The sequence below is a fragment of the Diaporthe citri genome (assembly GCF_014595645.1).
Source record: "Diaporthe citri strain NFHF-8-4 chromosome Unknown scaffold_4, whole genome shotgun sequence".
NCBI lineage: Eukaryota > Fungi > Ascomycota > Sordariomycetes > Diaporthales > Diaporthaceae > Diaporthe > Diaporthe citri.
This window is the reverse complement of record NW_025064849.1, coordinates 3820647-3837886: the sequence shown is the minus strand read 5'-3', so window position 1 is coordinate 3837886 and position 17240 is coordinate 3820647. Positions and strand designations below refer to the sequence as shown.

At 59.3% G+C, this 17240-nt stretch overlaps 4 protein-coding genes across 4 annotated transcripts; 3 read left to right on the top strand and 1 right to left on the bottom strand.

Moving 5' to 3' along the window:
* Positions 1–1457: 1457 nt before the first annotated feature.
* Positions 1458–3744, top strand: INS49_010205 (uncharacterized protein; the record flags this gene model as incomplete). Its single annotated transcript, XM_043170931.1, has 3 exons — positions 1458–3351; positions 3410–3548; positions 3612–3744. 3 exons carry the CDS (start codon positions 1458–1460, stop codon positions 3742–3744), a joined length of 2166 nt encoding a protein of 721 aa, XP_043025496.1.
* A 1493-nt stretch (positions 3745–5237) lies between these two features.
* On the top strand, positions 5238–7344 carry INS49_010204 (uncharacterized protein; the record flags this gene model as incomplete). Its single annotated transcript, XM_043170930.1, has 2 exons — positions 5238–6405; positions 6467–7344. 2 exons carry the CDS (start codon positions 5238–5240, stop codon positions 7342–7344), a joined length of 2046 nt encoding a protein of 681 aa, XP_043025495.1.
* A 2301-nt stretch (positions 7345–9645) lies between these two features.
* Positions 9646–12323, top strand: INS49_010203 (uncharacterized protein; the record flags this gene model as incomplete). The annotated part of the gene is made up of 2 exons (XM_043170929.1): positions 9646–10323; positions 10653–12323. The coding sequence occupies 2 exons, from the start codon at positions 9646–9648 to the stop codon at positions 12321–12323; spliced, it is 2349 nt and encodes a 782-aa protein (XP_043025494.1).
* Positions 12324–12728: 405 nt separating this feature from the next.
* Positions 12729–15392, bottom strand: INS49_010202 (uncharacterized protein; the record flags this gene model as incomplete). The annotated part of the gene is made up of 1 exon (XM_043170928.1): positions 12729–15392. One exon carries the CDS (start codon positions 15390–15392, stop codon positions 12729–12731), a length of 2664 nt encoding a protein of 887 aa, XP_043025493.1.
* Positions 15393–17240: the final 1848 nt, after the last annotated feature.

Genomic DNA, 17240 nt, shown 5'->3' with positions numbered 1-17240 from the left:
AAGGGGGGGGGCCGTTCGAAGACTCCAGGCACGCCAGGGTTCGTCCGTCTTTTCCCAACCACGCCTCCGTGATCCTTGCGCCTGGCCTAGCGAGGTGGGCTACAAGTGGGCTGTTCCAATTAAAGCCTGCCACCCCTGCAGCGACGGCCTTAGCGGTGCTACCCATGCCTGCCATGTCCCCATGTACCCACGTACTCAGGTACCCAGGCACCTTGGCTGTTTTTTGTCTGGCTGGCCGTTCGCAGGGTCGGGAGGGTCTCTCACTCATGCCAATTCTCTGGGCCAGCGATGGGTGCCAATTCAATTGACCTTGGTGCGCCTGTCTCCTGAAGTTCACGGTTTCCCCTTCTCGATGACCTTCCACCACGACAACCACCACCATCCCGTTCCTTTCCTGTTGGTGTGCTCCCTGGTAGGCGTTCCCCGTCCGTCTCTCCAGCGTCGTCGGCAGCAGTGCAGTCAGTAGTCATCCGAAAGGAGACGATCGACGATCGCATTGACTGGGCTTGACTTTTTGCTGCGGTGGTGCCCACGGGTCACCTCATCGCCAAGCAACTCCTCCGGCCTGCCTGCTTGTTCGCGTCTCTCCAGAGGCCCCGAGGTTCCAGGTCAGGCGGACAGGCGGACAGACGGACAGACAGACAGACAGAGAAAGCAAGACGCTCGTTCCTCCCAGCCTCACTCCCTCGTCTGCCTCTGCCCTTACGTTCGTTGTTTGAAGGGTTTCCAATTGTTTCGGTCTTGTGGACCAACGGGTTTCCACGGCCTTTCCAACCTTATTGAGTGACGGGTGCAAGCAGCTCTGGGGAAACTCCCGACCAGGCCAGCCAAAGAGTCCTTCGCTACCGTCGCCCAGGGCCCAAAGCAGGACACCCATCAAAAGGGGTCCGACGCCACTACGACACCAGCCCTCCAACTGGATTAACCACTTCACGATCTTTCTACGCGTCTTCCGATTGCCGGCAGCTTTTTTGCATGCAGTTTCGAAAGATTCGGCCCCAGCGACGGATTCGTTTATCGTTCCTGACAACATAGCATCCTTTCTCAACCTTCTTAACCCCCGCGTCTCTACCGCTTTCAGGGGTCGTGTACATTGTTCGTGCGCCGCTGCCCATAGACCGAGCTCGACAGCCCAGAACCAATTGCACAACTTGTCCACGTCTGCCAGGTGATACACTATCGCCTCTGATTGACGTAGGGAATACAGTCATCGCGCTCATCCCGACTTTCCCCCCTCTTTCATTAAAGGGCAACTTCTTCGACCCCCGATCCAGCGCCATATTTGGAGGTCGACGCCACAGCCGACAGAGCGCCGCCCCTCGCGCGCGTTCCTCGATAGGAGAGCATCATTCCCCCGACGTCATACCTTTTCGCGCATCGCTCCCGACCCGAACGCGACCTTTTAACCCTTCTTGGAGACTCAGCTGCACCAGGTTCAATGACTTGAGCAGTTCACCATGTCGACCCCAACGAGACCCAATTTCATCGACATACGCTCCGAGTCGCAAGCTTCTTCCATCCCGCGCCCACTAAGGTCCCCTCGCCTACATGTCGCCGGGGAGCATCCGCCGGAGCTCTCGCCTCTCGATGCGTTCGCTCTGCAGAGCCGGCTGCTGGCCAAGCAGCTGGAGGAGAGCGCCAAGGCCGGTAGGAGAATGAGCCGCCTGCCTCCATTGACGACAGAGAGTCCTCTCATTGTACAAGGGAGATCCGAATATTTCCGGTCAATGTCGGCCGAGTCTGGTTCTGACGCCGATGGCGACGTACCTCAACAACACTCGGCTGGTCCTGCGATGAGGGCAGAATTGGCCGAGTCGCCCGACCGACCACAGTCCATGCACCCACGAATGAGCCAAATTCCACCGACTCCGGATACCTCGATCCCCATACCGACACCAAACTCCTTTGAGCAGTTACGAGGTCGGCCACTGGGCAGCCATGATGACAAGACCAGCTACTTTGGAGCTAGGAGGGAACACTCTCCCTCGTCTTTCGACAGTGCTAGTATTGATGCACGGGCAGCCGCCGAAGCGGATTCCACACCACAGGAGCTGCTGGCCGAGCCATCAGCGAACCCCAGTCAGGCCTTGTCATCACCTCGCAAACTCGAACACAAGACTTCGCACGAGTCTCTCGCTCCTCCAAGGACTACGTTCCCAGCCAGGACATCCAGCATCAAGTCACAGACGACAGAAGATGGTGTCGATGACGACGTCCTGGGCTCCTCCTTCCATTCTAACCGATCACGCAAGCTCTCTTCGAGCAGCGGCGGCGTCTTTTCGCCCCAACACCAACATCGATCTCCATCGATAAGCTCCAACATATCTGAACTACCACGTCCAGCGTTCAACTTCTCGAGGCCGATGAGCCGGGCAGGAACACCAGGGCTGGAGACAACATCACGTTTGGACCCGCCTGCGCGGCAACCATCCTCCGACAGCCATTCTTCTTTTTTCTTGGCGGACGACGCAAGCAACACTCCCGTCAGCATGAACAGCGAGGGGTTCCCAGATATTGCAGAGGATGGGAAACCAGGGTCGAACACATACGTCTACTCCAAGTTTAACCTTCCCCGAGGAAAGACGATGCAGCGGTCGAATTCCAAGGATCGAGTACCGGCCTCAGGGACTTTCCAGTGGCAACAGCCCACCGGTGCTCCTAGTGATGAGCACACGATTCCCTCCGTTGGTCAGGCGCCGCCATCCCCGCCCACTAGGCCCTCCAGCTCTGCAAGTGCAAGTCGGGAGTTGAGGAGACCCTCAGGTGAAACGAGCCTGGATGTACCACGTCCCACAACGCAACCGTCACCGAGCGAAAATCGACCGGCTACCAGCGACGGGCGTGCCTCCGAGGACGCACAAAGAGGTCGCAGCGAAAAGCGCCTTGGGACCGCGACAACCAGTGACGCAAGCACCATCAAGGCTCGTTCTCAGCACTCAATCGCTACGACGATGGCAGATACTCCAGCGGAAGAGCATGTTAGCAAGGCCATTGCACTGCATGAAGAGGGCAAGGTGAATGAATCGACCTACCACCTTCGCTATGCTGCGAAGCAGGGCGACCCTGTGGGAATGCTGCTATTTGCACTGGCATGTCGGCACGGCTGGGGTATGCGACCCAACCAGGCAGAAGCTGTGATATGGCTTCGCAAGGCTGCCGACTGCGCGGGCGTCGAAATTGCAGAGGACGAGAACAACGCCAAGGAGGGCCAGCATGTGGATGTAGCAGGGCGCAAGACGCGTAAAGCGCAGTTGGCCCTGAGCATCTATGAGCTTGGAGTGAGCCACATGAACGGATGGGGCATTGAGCAGGATAAAGCTCTTGCCTTGCGTTGCTTCGAAATCGCCGGAAGTGAGTGTTTCCCCCACTACCCTCAAACTAGGAGCGCCACTGACTCAACCTTGAACAGGCTGGGGCGATGTTGATGCTCTTGCCGAGGCAGGTTTCTGCTATGCCAAAGGTGTTGGCTGCAAGAAGAACCTCAAGAAGGCGGCCAAATTATACCGCGCGGCCGAGGCCAAGGGTATGAGCATGGTCGGTAACAGCTGGTAAGTTTGCGCCTCCGGTGAATATTATTGAGATCCGACCTGAGGCTAAATATGCAATTACAGGATCCACAAGCCCAAATACAACGAGGACGAGGACGAGGAGAACGACGATGCGAGGAGCACCAAGTCGCGATCCAAGTCCAAGTCCCGGTTCTTTGGCAAAGTTCGGTCCCACACCACCACCGGCGCACCGTAATCCCTTGGCTGCTCTGGACCTGCGAAAATCGCCAATTTCTTTTCATGATGATGACCATGTTTCCTTTCTACCTCTCATATAGGAGTTTTTCTTCTACTTTAACCTTGGGGAGGGGCATTGGCAGATTTGCTCACGAGCATTAACGAATTCCTTGCTCTTCCTGGCATTTTGCGTTCGACGGGATTACCTGGTGGCACAACAAACACAATTTGAGATACCGCAAGGGCATAGCGGGGCCTGCCTTTTTTTCCATTCAATTTTCTTTTTGTTTTGTTATCTTCTCTCGCTGCTTTTCTTGGTATTCCCCGTTCCTGGAAGGAGAGGATTAAGCCAAAAGACCTTGCTTTTATCTTCCTCGTGGGCTACTTCGAAATTTTTGGAACAATGTCTCGAGAGACATGAGATCCGTGGCATGTTGTACAAAGATCTCGGGGTGTTTAAGATACTGAGGGAAGAGAGAGAGAGAGAGAGAGACAGAGAGACAGAGAAGGAGGAGAAGCTGGGCTGGCGTGGGAGAAGATTGACCTCAGGGTTGTTTACCACTGTACATAAACATAACCTTTTGACATATTGCCCAACGACGGTGGTCGAAGATGGTTGGCACTGGAGGGGGCTTTCTCAAGCTTTGAAAGCGATTTAATTTTGGTCTGCGACTGAGCTGGTCCAATCTACACAAGCTTCTCTTCCTCTCCTCTCCTTCTCGTCCCCTCTTGCAAGTACGCTCTGGACATGAACAAGCGAACAATTTGTGAACATGGGGAGTGCACTGCTCTGTGGATGTGGTCCTATAGTTTGTGGTCTTACCATGCGTGGGGCGCGTCGGCATCGGACACTCATCGTGGTGGATTGGAAGCTCGGCTCGGCAGGGACGGCTCTTGCAGCTACCTAGGCATGGGAGTGTCACGCCAGGGCCCAGGGCCAGGGGGCAGGGGGCAGGGGTGGGCGCTGCTGTGTCTCACCACAGCATGTGAAAGTGGAGTCCCAAGCAGAAAGAGCAGCCGTTAGCTACCTCCCATCTGGGGCGGCATCTCACACAAAACGTCATTCCGGTACCTAGTACGAGGCCACAGCAGACGCCCCGTCACCCCGGGCTAAAGTGTGCGCCGCTTGAGCGCCGCCCCTTGCTGACGGGCCCTTCCACAGCCCGGAATCTTCTGACGATCGCAACTGACCAGTCTCATTCTCATTCCCATTTTCAATCTAGCTTTCGTCCTCTCTCTTCCTTCAGTCCCTATCACCTCGCCTTGGCTAGAGCTTGGCTACTCTCCCTCTGTACAAGGTGTCAAGACATGTGAATGCTCACCGGAATCCCACCCAATTGACGCAGCCAAGCAAGAGCTTGTGACCCTAGCTCCCGAGCTCTGCCCAGCTACTTCACAGCTGCGGGCCCCTGCCATCTCCCACCACTGACTGCGCAACGCATCCAAGAACCATCTCGGGCAAGGCTCCAGAAATTAAAACCCCAGGCCAATACGAGAGCAGAGTTAGCTATCATGGCTCCCTCCAACGATGCAGGTGAGATTCCAGCAGCAACACCCATACCGCCGGTCGCGCCGCCGGACCCGGACCATGACCCAGATCTCGAGCCTGAGATGGACGATTACAGGCACAGCAGCGCTAGCAGCAGTCCGCCCACGCACCCGGCCTTCTTCATGGCTTCTCCGGTAGCTGCCCACGCAGGAGGATCCGGGGTTGTAACTCCGGGCAAGGAGAATGTCTGCCCTTCTCCCATGGCAGCCGCATTCTCCCCGCTGGGGTCACCGCTGGCCATGCACCTGGGCGGGAAGAAGCCGCCGCAGAGGCCTGCTGCCAATGCTGGGGCTGTGCTGAACAAGTTCATCGATGACTGCACGAGCCGGTCTTCCCGGGGCGGCAATCAGAGACAAGGGCTAGGAGATATTGACAACAGTGTTACAGCTGCACAGCCGGCAAACGACGCGGCACCGGCCGCTGATTCGAACGCGAGCAAGAAGAGCAAGCGCAAGTCGAAAAAGACCAACGGCGTGAAGGAGAAGAACAAGGCGAATGGGGATGATCAGCAGGCCTCTCAGCCCGCATCGTATGCCGAGGCTGTCAAGGAGGACCCAGCCGACGTCACGAATGGAGGACATGGGGAGGCCACAGAGAAGAGCAACGGACAAAGTCAGAGTCAAGAGACCAACGCGGAACAGCCGACAACAGAGGAGTTTGGCGGCGATGCGAGTGGGCCAGATGCCAAAGGCACCGAAGAAAAGAATGGCGACAACAAGGACGACCAGCCTACAGCAGCCGGCAGCTTGACATTTGCAGAAGCAGTCAAGGAGGGCCCAGACACGGCTACGACGAACGGCCAGGCTACGGAGCACGATAGCGTCAAATCTAGGAGTGTTGAGAAGAGCAGCACGCGAGAGCAGGACAACGTATCTGCTCATTCCAGCCAGGGTTCTACTGCTGTCGACTACCCGGACATCCCCTCGGACGCTGAAGATCGTGGGGAGGAGGCAGAGCGGCGGCTTGACCAAGAGAAGGCTCAGGAAGTCGCTGGACTGCGGTGGGCTCCGCTCAGGGTGCCGTTCAAGCGCCGGCTGCAGACCCTGGCAGTCCTGTTCCATTGTCTGTGTATGGGAACCACGCTGTCCATCTTCTTCGGATTCTGTGCGATACCGTTGCTATGGCCTCTACGTAAGTCGTTCATGTTCAGTAACTATACGTTTGTGGTGTCAATTTCTAACAGTCCCTCTAGTTATAATATACCTGGTGTCGATCCTGTTCGCGACAGATGCCGTCGACGGCAAGCTCAGGAGGCGAAAGGAGTGGGTCCGCAGGCTGCCCATCTGGAAGTCCTTCGCCGAGTACTACCCTGCCAAACTTCACAAGACGCACGACCTCCTCCCGACGCGCAAGTACATCTTCGGATACCACCCGCACGGTATCATCTCTCACGGGGCGTGGGCGGCGTTCGCGACGGAGGCGCTGGGGTTCTCGGACAAGTTCCCGGGCATCACCAACAGCCTGCTGACGCTGGACTCCAACTTCCGGCTGCCGCTGTACCGCGAGTACGTCTTCTCGATGGGCATGCTTTCGGTCAGTAAGGAGTCCATCACCAACATCCTGACGCGCGGGGGCCGCAACGGCGAGGGCATGGGCCGGGCGGTGACGATCGTGGTGGGCGGGGCGCGCGAGTCCCTCGAGGCGCAGCCGCGCACAACGCGGCTCATCATCAACGAACGCAAGGGGTTCGTCAAGCTGGCGATGCGCACGGGGGCGGACCTGGTGCCCGTCATGGCGTTCGGGGAGAACGACCTCTACGACCAGCTGGACCCGCACAAGCACCCGTGGCTGCACGGCCTGCAGCGGCACGTGCTTAAGGTGTGGAAGTTCACGGTGCCGCTGCTGCACGGGCGGGGCATCTTCAACTACGATGTGGGCATGATGCCGTACCGGCGGCCGCTCAACATCGTTGTCGGCCGGCCTATCAAGGTCGTCCAGGCGGACAACCCGGACAACGTGGAGGTCGACCGGCTGCACGATCTGTACGTCGAGGAACTAAGGGCCATCTGGGACCGGTACAAGGACGAGTTCGCGAAGGACCGGGTCGGGGAGATGGAGTTCCTTAGTTGAGCTGTTGCTGGCTTTTTCCCGGGGTGGTGGGAGTGTGCTTCTATTGGGAGGTCTTTTTTTGTCCTTTTTTGGCGGTGAAAAGGTTGAGGGGAGGGGCATGAGAACGCAACTTCTAGAGCGGAAAATGGAGTCATGTCCCAAGTACACGGCCGTTGCTGATACGACGCTCGCAATGAGGACGGTAGCTGTGATTCTTATCCTTGGGGGACTGGTCGTTCATACTTGTTCGGTGGGTTGGCGGTGTTGGTGTTTAGTGTTTGCAAGCGTCAAATAGGTTGTTGCGGAAACAACCTTGTGGTCTTGTCCTACGCTATCCTACACAAGCAATGCGGAATGGTGCTGTCAGTATACATTTGATGATATGATTTGGTCAACCACAGATCGAGTCCATGGTTCGTATGGTCTGGTAAGGCAGGCAGGTGCGCCTCGGAAAGGGAGCTGGATGAAACTCTGCCTGACTGTCGGTCTGAGATACCCTCTGCTACTACTGCCTACCAGGCAACTCTCTCCTTGCTGGATGGCGCCTCAATTCTCTCCCCCCCCCCCCCTGGATTGCTTGCACAAGGAGGGGCCGGGCGGGTAGACAAGCGGGCTCCCAGACGCTCTGAATTATGGCACAACCCGGCTCTGGCCACCTCTCAGTGTGGAGTGACTGGACTACACTGACAGAATTACACTACATGGCTTGACCAACCCCGGCTCTCTTTGCTCCGGAAGATGGCACACTTCACGAGGGGGGGCCTCTGGCAGGTTGGTTTCGGACGGGGGCTACCTCGGGATCCGGGAGGCGGGCGGCAAGGTTTTGGAGGGGAGCGTGAGCAGGGCAAGGAACAGAGATAATGTGTGTGCGTGTGTGTCTGTCTCCTGTGTGTGTCCGTGTAAACGATACTAGTCTTCAAAAACCCTCCGATGTGGGCATCTACATTCTGGCATGATGTCTCAAGCTGGCGGGGCGCGGCAAGCCACAGGTTCCTATTACAGAGTGGTGATGCGGGCCTTCTGCTTTGGATCTGTTCCCGCATCTGGGTTTCGGCTGGGCGTGGGATCTGCCCCGCTGGGCTTCCCGATGAGGGAAGGAGGGGAGGCTCGTGTGGTGTTGTTGTTGTTGTTCATCTGATGTGTGTTGTGTGGGCTAAGTTGGGTGTGTTTTGGGGCTGCTTGAAACGTTCGCTGTGTGGCCACGCGGGAAGAGGGAAGGCATGGACGCGGGAGGCTCGGATGGCGGGCCAGAGAGGTCCCGTCCGGCGGGTGAGGCCTGTTTGTGATGCTGGGGGTGGGGAGTACTTGGCTGGGTAAAGACTATTCCATTGATACGTTGCTGGGCGGGGGCGGGGGTGCATCTCGGTGTGGCATATGGACCTCATTCGACGGCACTGGTATCTTACCAAGTGCATGTCGGCCCGTGTGCCCAGCCTGACGGGCTGCTTCGGCTGCTGCTTGGGAGTTGGGACAAAGGGAGAATCAAAGACAAAGCTAACCCCGGTGCCGTGAAGCCGCGAAGCCTCGATGCCATGCGGTGTCTCGGTCTCAGGGGTAGCTCTTCCCTGGGGATCTCCACATGTCCTGGCCTTGCTGGAGAAACGTGTATCATGCGCATGACGCAAGAGGCTTCGATGTCGATCTCGTGCTGCAGGCGCTGAACCGCAGAGCCGGGCCCCTCGACGTGTCCGACATAGGTATGTGGACGTGGACGTGGACGAGTACACGCGTACTGGATGTATCCGTGTCTGAAGTCTGTGTCCGTGTGCCCTCCCCACCTGGTCTCTTCTTCTCTGACACCTGGAACAGAGGACCGGTGACGGCTGCGCACCCACACCCACAACCCCCCAGCAATGAATGGCAGGCTGCAGGACCGGAAGATCGACAGGCACCGGGCACGAGCTGCCAAGCTCGCTGTTTCTCCATCTCTCGCTCTCCGCCGTTCCCAATCAGCTCCTTTGTCTGCTGCCCCGGCTGCCGATGCGCAGCCCCGTGGGCGCTACCGCCTCGTGCTCGTCCCATCTCAAACCTCCCAAAACACTTCCTATCATCCCACACGCTTTTTTTGCTTGGTCCCCTGCGCCTTCTCAGGTGTTTGACGACTGGCAATACTACCACGCTCTTGCTCGTATAAGTCCTTTTGGCCCTGCCTCATTTCACGTCTTGCTTTTCCTCCCCCTTTCCCCCGTAAGACGAAGCCTCCGAACGAACCGACCGACCGACGACCGAACCCGGCCCGGATTTAGCTGCAGGACCATGAGATGAGAGCCGATGGGGCTTGTGTGTGAGGAGACCTGCCGTCCAGCACCGTCGCCTGTCTAGATGACAGCTGCTGCCCCAAAGGTCGGATCCTCTGTGGACTCGGACTCGGACCAAGCTCAGTCTCACCCCGAGTCTTGGCCGCTTCCCGGGTCTGGTCCGCGGGCCGGCAGCATCGACGACGGCGACCATGCCCGCCAGCACGACGCCTCCGAGCTGGGAGCGCAGCAGCAGGGGCAACGGCAGCAGCAGAAGCAGCAGCAGAAGCAGCAGCAGAAGCAGCAGCAGAAGCAGCAGCAGAAGCAGCAGCAGAAGCAGCAGCAGAAGCAGCAGCAGAAGCAGCAGCAGAAGCAGCAGCAGAAGCAGCAGCAGAAGCAGCAGCAGAAGCAGCAGCCTGAGCCTGAGCCTGAGCCTGGCCAGGGCCAGGGCAAGGGCAAGCGGCCGTGGTGGAGGAGGCGCGTCGCGATCTCGTCCTTCGCCGTCGCCGCCGTGCTGCTGGTCGCCTTCGTCGTGCTGCTGACCCTCGGACTGCTGGGATACCTCAAGGTAGGCTCCTTTTCTACTCGGAACAGCACCGAACAGGCTTCGTCAGATTCAGAACAACGCCCGCCAAACCCTCTTTCTACTATCCCTCTTCTTTCTGAGCCCACCTTCACTTATGTTGCTCCCCCACCCCCTCCAATAACCGTGACACCGGATGCTGCTACTCCCATCCCGACCAATCTAGGAACGCTCAACATTGTAAGATACGCAATGACATGCCGGTGCCTGTCCCTTGTGGTCTTTTCCTGGCGCTCCCGGGACGCTGCTGAGAGTTGTCACGTTGCAGTGGTTGATCTGGCGTCAAACCGTTCTGTCCATGGGTCCGACGGAGCTAATGTCTTTTGTGACCTATCTTCCTGGAAAGGGGGGAGGGTCGTTGCTTTTCTCATGTCTTCACTCTCTACCTATTTTAATTCTCATGTAGCCCCCACTGCTCGAGCATCCTCCATACGCTGCGATCGCGTTGCCCGCATGTGTTGCCGTTCTTGTTCTCCTGCCGCATTTCAAATTGCTGACATCACAACTAGCCGGGCCAAGATCCGCAGGTCAACTTGGGCTATGCGACCTATGTCGGGACGACCCTCGATGGAGGCATCAACCGGTTCCTCGGGATGCGCTACGCGGCACCACCGGTGGGAGACCTGAGGTGGAGGGCACCCGTAGCCCCTCCGACGTCGACGTCGCCTCAGTCGGCCAAGCAGTTTGGGCCTATCTGCCTGGGCATCTCGGTCTCGTATCCCATCAGCTACGAGGACGAGGACTGCCTCTACGCCAACGTCTGGGCCCCGCAGACTGCCAACACCACGTCCAACCTGCCGGTATGGCTGTTCATCCAGGGCGGTGGCTACGTCTCCAACTCGAACGCGAACTGGGACGGCGAGGAGGTTGTCCGCCAGTCCGGCAACAAGATCGTCTTTGTCAACTTCAACTACCGCGTGTCCATGTGGGGGTTCCTGGCCAGCTCCAAGGTCCAAGCCAACGGCAATCTCAACGCCGGCCTGCTTGACCAGCGCTTCGTCATGGAGTGGGTCAAGTCAAACATCGCGAGTTTCGGCGGCGACCCGAACAACGTCGTCATCCACGGAGCCTCGGCCGGGGCAGGGTCCGTTGCACTGCACCTCATGGCCTTTGGCGGCCGCAACGACAACCTCTTCTCCGCGGGCATTGCCGAGTCCGTCTTCTTTCCCGCGCAGCCCTTCGTGCCCCAGCTCGAGTACCAGTTCGACCGCCTGGTCAACGCCACCAACTGCGCGGCGCAACTGGACCAGCTGGCGTGCCTCCGCGCGCTGGACACCAAGACCCTCCAGGCCCAAAACGTCCCGTCCATCTTCCCCGGGCGCACCGAGCCGCCCCTCCCGCTCTTCTACTGGACGCCGTGCATCGACGGCGACTTTCTCGAGGACCTGCCGTACAACCTACTCGCGCAGGGCAAGCTCATCGACGTGCCGCTGCTGTTCGGCAACGACAACGACGAGGGCAGCTACTTCGCCACCAACGCCGCCACCCCGGAGGAGATGGCCGAGTTCTTCCAGAACAACTACCCGCTGCTCACCAACGACGACACCGCCGCCATCCAGCGCACGTACCCGCTCATGCCCGCCGTGGCCCAGCACAACGCCTGGTTCCCCAGCAACAGCATGGCCTACGGCGAGGCCACCTTCATCTGCCCGGCCATCAGCCTCTTCTCCGCCTACACCCAGGCCTCGCCGGGCGGCACCGCGGCCTCGTCCATGTGGCTGTACCGGTATAACGTGATTGACAACGACAACGCCGCGGCGGGCGTCGGCGTCCCGCACCTGTGGGAGTCGTACGCCGTCTTCGGCCCCACCAACCTGGCCTCCAACAACGTCCCCGAGAGCTACCTGACCTACAACGCGCCCATAGTCCCCGTGGTCATGGACTACTTCCTCTCCTTCGTGCAGACCCGCGACCCCAACCCGCTCAGGTCCGCGGGCGCCCCGATCTGGGAGAGCTGGGGCACGCCGCTGCTCGTCAGCAGCGGCAACGGCTCCAGGATCGTGCTCGAGACCAACAACGTCCGCATGGAGCCCGTCGAGGCCGCCCAGGCCGCGCGGTGCCAGTTCTGGGCCGGGCTGGCGCCGAGGACGCAGCAGAAGGTGAAGAGGGGCGAGGGGGTGGATCTGCCCCTGGGCCAGACTCCGGATCAGGGCGAGACTCGCAAGAAGATTTTATACTAATGATGGTTGAGTGGTGAGGTATCGATATAGAAATGGAGTAGGGCCACGAAGTAATCTAGGCGGGCACATATACAAGATCTGCTGCATGAGCGGAAATGGAGCGGAGGACATGTAATACATGTTATTTAGAACATTAGATGAGGAGCTTTGCATAGCGCGCATGGGTTGGGTATCACTATACTAGACATTTTGTTCATAATCGGATGCACATTTCTGAGCCTGTACCCTCCCTCCTCTGGAGAAACAATTTCTGACAATTAGTCGATGCCATCCTCGCAGCCTCCGAGATCAGCTTCTGTCCGTAAATCGTGGAAGTGAGTTCCACCTCCTCCAGGCAACCTCAACCATTCACCTCAACGGGGTACCTATGGAAAGTGCACATGTGCACACGTTCCATCCATCCTCTCAGATCTGTTGCTTTTCATCCACAACTGACCCCATCAAAGTCCTATACATCGCCACCAAAGCGAACTGAGTTCCACCGCCAGGCCCACCATAGAGAGACGCGCATGGCACGGCAGCCAGCCCCAGATCCCTCATCACGGACCCGATCTGCGCGGGTTCGAAGACCTCGCAGTTCACATACACGAGGTACGGTACAGCCCGCTCAGTCTCCGCCCCTCCAGCCCCGACACACGGCGCGCACCCGAAGCGGTTCTTATAGCTTGTGGCTATGAGCTTGTCAGCCTCCTCGATCTGCGCCGCCAGAGCCGGGGCGGCCTGCTGCTGCTGCGCGACATCGCTGCCTTGAGGGGGCTCGATGGCCACCGCGCTGTGGAGGTACGTGTGGGCCTCCGCACCTTTCTCAAGCACGACGGCCGAGTGGCTGACATGGCACCTGCCGCTGTCCATCGTGTCGTAGACCGCGAACCGGCCCGCACCATCTTCCTCCTCCCACGGCACGTGGATAAGGCCGGCGTGGGCGTGCCACTCGGCCTCGGCGGAGCGGGGGAGCTCGTCGACCTCAGCGGCGAGGAAGAACGGCACAGGCCTCCTAGTTCTCGGCCCATCGTCCTCGTCGCCGTCCTCGTCGTCGTCCTCCCCGGCCGCGGCCCCGGCGGTGTCGGCGTAGTAAGGCAGGCTAGTCTTCTTGGCCTTGTCCGCCTCGCCGTTGCCGTAGAAGAGGTACTTGGCATTGAACCTCCTGTCCCACATATCCGGCCCGGAGGCGTCGTCGGTGACACTCGGCGACACCCACAGGTGCGCCGCCCTCCACGCCCTCCACGCGAGCATCGCCTTCTCCCGCGCGGGGAGGTCGTACTTGGACCTGCTGGCGCGGGGGAAGTACACCGCCGCGCTGGTCCACCACTGCACGCCCATCTCGACGCCGATGCGCCAGAGGTGCTGCAGCGAGAGCACCAGCTGCGTCTCCAGCCCGCCGTCCGCCGGCAGCTCCATGGTCGCCGGCACGAGCGGGATCTGGCCTGCTATGTGGGCCACCCGGGGCGCGTTGGCAAGCTCTTTCGTGGGCCCCAGCTGTACGGTTATGGCCTGGCTGTAGGGACCGATGTTGGCGGGCGCCCAGTATGACCTTGACTGTACGTGCAGGCCTTGCCTGTCGGCTGCGCTTGCTCCGTTTGGTACAGAGACATAGATGGCGATCTTTGTGTCTTGTGGTAGGATATCACCACACGCGATAGTGACGCGGGACGGCGGGTTGGGATCGGTGAAGAGAGAGCCGTAGACTTTGTTGATGGTTTGGAAGTCAGACATTGACCCAAGGATGACGACGGTTGAGACAATGTCCCTCGGCGCGAGTTCATGCTGCTTGAGTCGAGAGCGGATTGCATCTATCAGGATGCTGGTATCTGCCTCTATCGAGAGCTCGCCGTGTTGTGGATGACCGATGAATGCCCAAGTTTGAAGTGTAGGCTTCATGCTCGAGGTAGGAACATGTACTTCAGCAACCTCGGTCACATCCGTCTCATCAACGGATTGCATATTCTCGAGCGTCGCAAGGAACCTCTCATCGAGAAGTTCTGGTCTCCTAATGACCAAGGAATCCTCATCAGCCTCGTTGATCACCTTGTCCACGACCTTGGGGTCTCGGATCTTCAACCACGCAGTGTCTCCACCCTCTGGAACAACCACCCTGTCCTCTTCGCCCACCTCGATCCTCTTCTTGAACAGCCTGCTCGGCCCGTCAACAACGAGGGTCTCAAACTCGCCGCCCTCGCCTAGCACAGCACCCTCGCCACCGAACCTCGACGCGGCCACCTTGAGCCTCATCGTGCCCTTAGCGCTGCCGACGTTCTCCCACAGGAAGTTCTCATTGAGCGCCCCCGACGCGACCTTGATGATGCGCGCGTCCAGCCCTGCCGACCCCATGTCGTACAGCAGCTGAGCCTCGTCCACGCTACCAACCGCCGCGGCCGCCGGCGGGGGCGGGAGCGTGGGGTACTTCCAAAGGTACGCCAGCGGCGTCAACCCCAGACGGGTGGCCACGGACTCGACGCGGGTGCGCTGGTACGTGCTGAGGATGGCACCGGCGCTGACGGCGTTGGCCTCTGGGTGGGCTGCCTTGACCCTCTCCAGCAGCTGGAGCATCGACTCCACCTCGTCGTCTGTGGTCGTGGAGGCGGTCGAGTAGTCCCTCCCGCTCTGGACGGCGCCGCCCACGATGGGCTGACGGTACAGCGGGATTCCCGTGGCTATGGAGTAGAGTGGGATGACCTGGTGCCCGACAGTTTGGTACATGAACGAGTTGAGGTCCGTCTCCTCGTCATCACTGACGCTCGCGCCATCTTGCTGGGGCTGGTCCCTGCTCAGCTCCAGCTGTGCCAGACTGGAGCCTGGATCACCACTAGCACCGCCGTCAGGAGGCTGAGAACCTTCATGGCGACTACCGCCGGGCAACTGTGCGGCGGGCCCAGAGCCAGAGCCAGAGCCCGACTTGCCACTGGCAGCTTTCGACGGAGGCAACGGCGGCGGTGGCGGGTGCAGGTTCGCCAGGGCGACGATGCGATGGCCGTTCTCCAGACAGTGCAGCGCGGAGAAGAAGCTATCCTTGCCACCAGATATCAGAGCAATGGCATTCAGGCCGCCGTCAGTCTGCGGCGTTGGCGCCATGGTTTCCTGCCAGCCCGCTCAGGCCTGCGGCGGAGCGCTCGCTGACAGGGTGGAATTGGGCCCCCAGCTTTGGGGATGGCCGGATGTCCGTGTGTTCTTCCTTTGCGAGGCCGACACCGAATCGCGTGGCCCCCAGCGGACACGTTCAGGCTCTGTCTTTTCCAGACAGAAAAAAAAAAAAAAAAAAAAAAGGTGATCTCCACCGCCAGGGACGGGACTGTTCGTGTCGCAGCCCTCAGCCTCGCTGCAGACGACAGGCACTGTGGCACGGAATATGCCAGGTCCCGATTATCGCGGTCGTATCGATTCGTGTCGTATGTCGTGGTACCCACGGGTGCGCACGGCGACAACGATGACAGGTGCGTGGCCAAGGATATGATGCCTTCTTGTTCCCCTAGGGTTGCTGGCTGCCTGCCTCGTAGTCAGGCCAGTCCGAAGTTATCCGAGTAGTCAGTCCCTCCAGCCCATTGACGATCGCTCTCTAAAATAGTAGCGGAACGCTGTCTGAGGTTGATACTGCCTGAAGCCGGACGACGACTCACGACGAGGGCGCGCTGGTGACGAGTCAGGCCTCGTCGGGTTCCGAAAGTGCTGCTCGGGCTGGCTTGGCGTCGATCTGGGTCCGCAGCTGGGGCCCCCAAACCTCGTCCCCGTGGATGAGTTTTACCTTGACGGTGCGTCCCCGCGAGTGGGTGAAGTTTTTGGCCTTCTACAGATGGTGAGGTCTGGCCAGCCAAGGGTTCAACCCTGAGCGATGGGGCCCGGCGTATGGGGTCATGGTCGATCGTTGACGTGCATACGCAGCCAATGTGGTGTACTGGGGCATGCAAGGACCTGGACAGTCGACCTTGGGCCTGACTGACCTGGAGACTTCAATCAGTGCGCAATGGTCGCCAATAGTCAAACTAATGATCAACGAGTTCTGCAGATGCTGAAGCGCACCGCCTGTGCCTCCAAGATCGGCGTGGTCCGAGCAGGAAGAGACCAGAGGCTATCTGCCATTCACGCTGGCTGATTCCAAAACCTCCTGGCTGCATTAGGTCGATCACCGGTGCCCAACACTGGCTCATGCCCGCACCATTCGCTGAGGAGCCACCACGATCTACCAGTGATGAAAATGCCGTGATGACCAAAAAACAAGTGCCTGCCACGATAGTACTACACGGTCTTGAAAATTTCGTAGTCTTCCAGGTCACACTGAATCGGGGCTCACAGCCCAAGACAGCTAGATGGTCTCACACGGTGTCACCCATCGAGAGTCTGACGTCTGTCTCTGCCACTGAAGATCGATGCCATCTCAACATGGCAAAAAAAGAAAGCCACGACGCAGGAACCAAGCCGAAGGGGCGGTGGGTTGGCCCAACGCTCCAGCCAGCCAGCCAGCCAGGCCAAACAGTCGCCGCCGCCACCACCACCATCAGTGCTGTAGCTGGCCAGGCTGGCGTACCTAGGTGGGCAATGTACTCCTGGGCGGGAGGTACATCGGGGCCAACAGACCCAGATCAGACCAGATAGATCCCACACGAGATCTGACAGGCAGAGACAAGACAAGATAGCTGCTGCGCCTGCCGTTCACTCGCTCGGATGGTTCCAGGAGCGAGGGAACACACGAGGGGCCGCGCAAGACACACACACACACACACACACTCACACATCCCGTACTATCCCATCCCTCTCACGGGATTCGGCCGCTTCTCAGAGCACCCGGACGCCCACCTGTCTTGTCTGTCTCGTGGCACCTAGCCCTACGGGGTCCACACGCGAGAGGCAGGAGGGACACATGGTGATCCCTCCCCCCTCCTTGGCGCCTGCTGTCTTCCTGTCTGCCTGCCCGTCTGTCAGGACGCA